This window comes from Danio aesculapii, chromosome 4, assembly GCF_903798145.1.
Source record: "Danio aesculapii chromosome 4, fDanAes4.1, whole genome shotgun sequence".
In the NCBI taxonomy this organism is placed as follows: Eukaryota; Metazoa; Chordata; class Actinopteri; order Cypriniformes; family Danionidae; genus Danio; species Danio aesculapii.
Window position 1 is genome coordinate 1,909,766 of NC_079438.1, and position 4,664 is coordinate 1,914,429.

At 41.4% G+C, this 4,664-nt stretch overlaps 1 protein-coding gene across 1 annotated transcript; it reads left to right on the forward strand.

The window, feature by feature from the left end:
- Positions 1-1,598: 1,598 nt before the first annotated feature.
- LOC130222439 (uncharacterized) lies at positions 1,599-4,025 on the forward strand. The gene is made up of 3 exons (XM_056455010.1): positions 1,599-1,701; positions 1,775-2,948; positions 2,994-4,025. Exons 1-3 carry the CDS (start codon positions 1,673-1,675, stop codon positions 3,975-3,977), a joined length of 2,187 nt encoding a protein of 728 aa, XP_056310985.1. The 5' UTR covers positions 1,599-1,672; the 3' UTR covers positions 3,978-4,025.
- The last annotated feature ends 639 nt before the right edge of the window (positions 4,026-4,664 follow it).

Genomic DNA, 4,664 nt, shown 5'->3' on the forward strand with positions numbered 1-4,664 from the left:
TCAAAAACATCAAACAAAATTGCATATCCATGAGTATTATAATGTTTATAATTAAACAATGCTTGCACTATAGCGTAAATTAGAAGTGTAATGCAAAACAATTTATTTTTACGCCATTTTGAATTTTACTCGAATACAAATACAAAGACTTTTCCCTTCTCAACAAATACAGATACAAATACCTTTGCACACCCCTAATATATATATATATAAAGATAGATAGATAGATAGATAGATAGATAGATAGATAGATAGATAGATAGATAGATAGATAGATATCTTGCCTACTTTTATTTAAAATTTAGATTGGATGAGTTATAGTACACCTTTTTTTAGGACTACACCACTGTGTGTTTGTATATATATATATATATAAACAATGGTATGATAGATGAGTGTTTGGTACGCAGCTTGTTTTTTTTTTTTTTTGTCTTCTTTTTATAACCAACTTCCAGTTAATAAACACTATAAAATATATTTGTTGTGGACTTTCTCAGAACGATATTTTACTGATCACAGAAATTAATTTATTGCAAGCAATCTTCAAAAACGAGGATAATATGGTCCTATTAAGTCTTACGGCAAGTCTGTATATGCTAACTTTTAAGTTCATGTTCTTTTCAGGTTGGAAATAATGATTTAGGTCTACAATAGAATCACAATAGCCTGAAATGTATCTGCTTCATGCTGAATATGCTAAAATAACTAAATATAGCACTTTTTTATCGATCTGAAATGAATAACTGTTCAAAGTAAAATGTATGGTTTGATTACTACTACTACTAATAATGTACCGTAGTGTCAGTGTTCTAACACATTTGATGTTTTGTCTAAGTTTAAACACATCTGTGTAAAGCTGCGGTCACACTTGACATTTCTTCCCATAGACTCCCATTCATACGCACGCGAATGCGTCAGACCGGAAACGCGGTCTCATGCGTTAAGTTTCGCAGGTTGCGGTGCAAAGTTCAAGCTTGGTGAACTCTGACCTGTGAAATCGCATCATTGGACTGCGTGAGACCAATCTAGGATGAAAACACGACCTCTCTGGGCAAAAAATGTAAAACACGGAGCAATCGCTCGCTTTTTAAAATGTCTAATAAGCTTGTTTAATCCCGCCCCTTTTCGCAGCGCCGCACGACAGAATTTCGCACACACAAAGCCCGGTGTGACCGTAGCTTAAATGGTGCTGACACACAGCTGAATACAACTTTCACCACAGGAATGGTTCTGCAAGATATTTCCTCACAATACATCTGAATTAACTGGCCAACCTGACATGCAGTTAATCAGGAAAATAATCTCAGTAAATTAGTTAATAAGCAACTTTTATTTCTATAAAAAACGTGTACTTTTGATGAACACAACTCAAATCATTCTATTTCACCATCACTATACTTTTAACAGCACATTTGTTTGGAAAAATGTATCAGGTTTTCTATTTTGTTTGAGTCACCTGACATACCGTGAACATAATGTGTAACACCTGACAATAGACAGCTGAAACTAATAATGATCCATTAGTGACTCCTGAAACAACTGATCACTAGTTGCAGACACTATAGAAAGAGCAGAGCAGAAGCAGCTCCACATGGTGTGTTGAAAGCTTTTCTTTTTATTTTGTAGTTTTATTTGGTGACAGTAGTGGATGGTTGGTTTGACTTGACTTACTATGGGTGCAGCAACAATGTGGATTTTAAGGTATGTTGTTTTAAGATAGGTTTGTTTTTGATTGTAGTGTAACATTTATTAAATGGCTGTTGTTCTTTTGCAGTTATTGCTTTGCAGTACTTTTAGCCCTTGGTGCATGTGATCCTGGACCTAATAATCCCAGCAAGAGATCGATTTACAGTGCTGCAGTTAAAGGGGTCTATGATGCAGGAAGCTACAGTTCTCAGACTGGCTCTTCAGGCGTTCTCATGACTGTTGAGAAAACAGGCTCTGATTCTTCCACAAGTGAACTTCAGGGATCTGGTGTTGATTCTACTGGAAGTGGTAGTCTTGTTTATGGTACTGTGGGAAATGCAGTGAGTATTGGCATGTCTGGGAATGATGTGGGTCAGTCAACAAATGTCCAAGGATCTGAAGTCATCAGTTCTTCTGTCTTGATGCCATTGCAGCAGAGCAGTTACTCCGTTCCTAAGCCAGTGCTGCTAACTGCTCAAGTGCAGACTGTCCCCTATTCCAACAGTCAGCAACCAGCAAGTTCTGGAACCGTGGCTCTGTCTAGCCCTCTGCAGTTGTCCCTGTCCAGTGGCCAACAACTACCACAGTCTAGTTCCCAGTCTGCAGAGCATGCCGGTAGAAGACCCCATAAGCCTCTGAGAGGTAAACCCCACCTATCTGGTCCTAATATTGTTTTTGGTTCCAGACCAGTTCAAAATCCAACATTCAACACTTTGAAGCCTCTCAAACCAGAAAAACCTGCATCACATCCAAGCTTACAAATATTACAATATGGCAGTGTGCCAAGCAACCTTGCTGTGGCTAACTATGAACTTGTCAGCCAGACTGTAAATCAGCCAAGTGGTGTGCAGCCTCCGCATGTCGACATCTCTGTGGTCCGGCCCAGCAATCAACTTATTCAACAGGCAGTTGACACCTCTGTGGCCCAGGCCTCCAGCCAGCAGCTAGTTCAGACAAGCCAATCTATTTCCCAGTCAGATGACCAACAACCACTACATGGTAGTTTTGTCTTTACGGCTCAGCCCAGTGGCCTGACTCCTCTCAAGCCCCAAAAAGGCAGACCTCATTTTGTGTCCCAGCTTCCATCCAGTACAAGTACCCTCACTATACCGAGTTCTAGTCTTGTAGTGCAGTCCACTAGCCAAATACCAGTACAAACAAACTACCAGTCTGGGCCCCAACCTGCTCCACAACTGCCAGTACAATCAAGCTACCAATCAGAGGCCCAGTCTGCTTTCCAAAGGCCAGGACAAACCAGCTACCTGTCTGTGCCCCAAATTGTTGTCCAACCAGCACAAATCCGCTACCAGTCTGTAGCCCAACCGACTGTTCAACAAGCAGAAGCCAGCTATCAATCGGTGTCTCTTTCCGATGGTAAGCAACTGGTGCAGGTCGGATCCCAATCAGAGGCCCAGCCAGGACCCATCAGCTACCAGTTTGTGGCCGAGCCCGGTCTCCAACAGCCAGCACACGTCAGCTTATCTGTAACCCAACCGATCAGCCAGCAAGCAGGTCTATCCACCTATGAGTATGTTGTCGAGCAAAGTGGGCAACCCCTTATCAAGCCAGTGCAGTCTCATGGGGTTCACCAGATCGGCTCCAAGCTTTATTCATGCCAAGAGTTACCTCGACACGGTTACCAGAGGAGGTTTCGGTCTCCACTTAGAACCAGTCTTCCAGTCCTAACTCTGTACACCAAACCTGTTGTACAGTTCAGCCACCAGGCACCTGTGAAGCCCAACCATCCCAGACCCCTCACATCAACGCTCCAATCCATTCTAACACCAGCTCAAGTGCTATCTGTTCAGCAGTCTCCATCTCGGCCAAGCTACACTCCCCAGGCTTTGCTAGTGGAACCCATGTACCAGCCCCTGGCACCATCAAGTTCAGAGACCATCTCTCTTGCTGAGTACCAGATATCTCCCGTTCCAGGGCAGTTTGTTTCCCAGCCTCAAATGCTGCCCATTAGTCAGTCTCTCACTCAGTCCAGCTCTTCCTCTGGTGTGCCAGTGCAGTCCAGCTACCAGCCTCTGGTACTAACAAGTTATGAGACCGTCTTACAGCCTGGATTTCAGACCTCTTCAGTGCTTGTGCCATCAAGTTCCCAAGCATTGAGCAGTCCGGTAGTGTCAAACCATGAGTCTGTGTTTCAGTCAGTTCAACCTGAACTTGTATCTCCACTACAGGTGGATTATCAGTCTGTCACAGGTCAAAATGCTCCTGGACCTGCTCAAAATAGTAGGCCTTCATCCCAGAAGTTGTTCAGGCTGTTGCAGCAAGTGAAGTCCTAGATACTTGTGTTCTGGTTCTTGAGTTGCTTGCTTTCTGATGTCAATAAAATATGATTTAAATGTCTTTGTGTGTGTGTGGACCTCAGTTTTATAACTTGCCTTTTATTGACTGTTGCATCTCCAATATTTCAGTTATCTTTGTTGTCATCAGTGTCCATTTTAAAATGGCTTACAATAGTCTTTCAAAGACTCCATGCAGTGACACGTCTGCTGATCTAATATAAAGTTTTTAATTTGCCAAGTACAACTGATCCGCAACCAGATATACAATGTGGACTTTTGATGATCTGATATGTATAGTTTTGCTATTTATTATTTTATTTTTATATATATAATTAAACTCCTTGTCTACAGTGATTATACTGTCCAAGTTTATTACGTTAATGTAAAATATTGAGAGCATTGTCAGTATCTCTCAATGTCAAAGTGTAACTGAAACATTATTTAGGTTGGTAAGTTTATTTTTATCTGGATTTGCAATTTATAGTTGTGTAGTCTGGGCCACATCCATGTACACTCTGTATGCCTACTTTTTTTCCATGAACCGTTTGGGTATTACAACTTCTGAGGATCAATAATAGCGTATGCTCGTTTTGCTGACAAGACTTCTCAAATTTGTGTATTCACGTCTCCTTTAACTGTAAACCAAATGTTTTTTAACTTGTTGCAATTTGTGTATTTCTGTTT

What these genes read in the sequence shown, in the direction of transcription:
- LOC130222439 (XM_056455010.1), top strand. Translation starts at nt 1,673, where the DNA reads ATGGGTGCAGCAACAATGTGGATTTTAAG. An exon ending in GCAACAATGTGGATTTTAAG is followed by an intron (nt 1,702 to 1,774) that starts GTATGTTGTTTT and finishes GTTCTTTTGCAG; the next exon opens with TTATTGCTTTGCAGTACTTT. An exon ending in GGCCAGGACAAACCAGCTAC is followed by an intron (nt 2,949 to 2,993) that starts CTGTCTGTGCCC and finishes CAAATCCGCTAC; the next exon opens with CAGTCTGTAGCCCAACCGAC.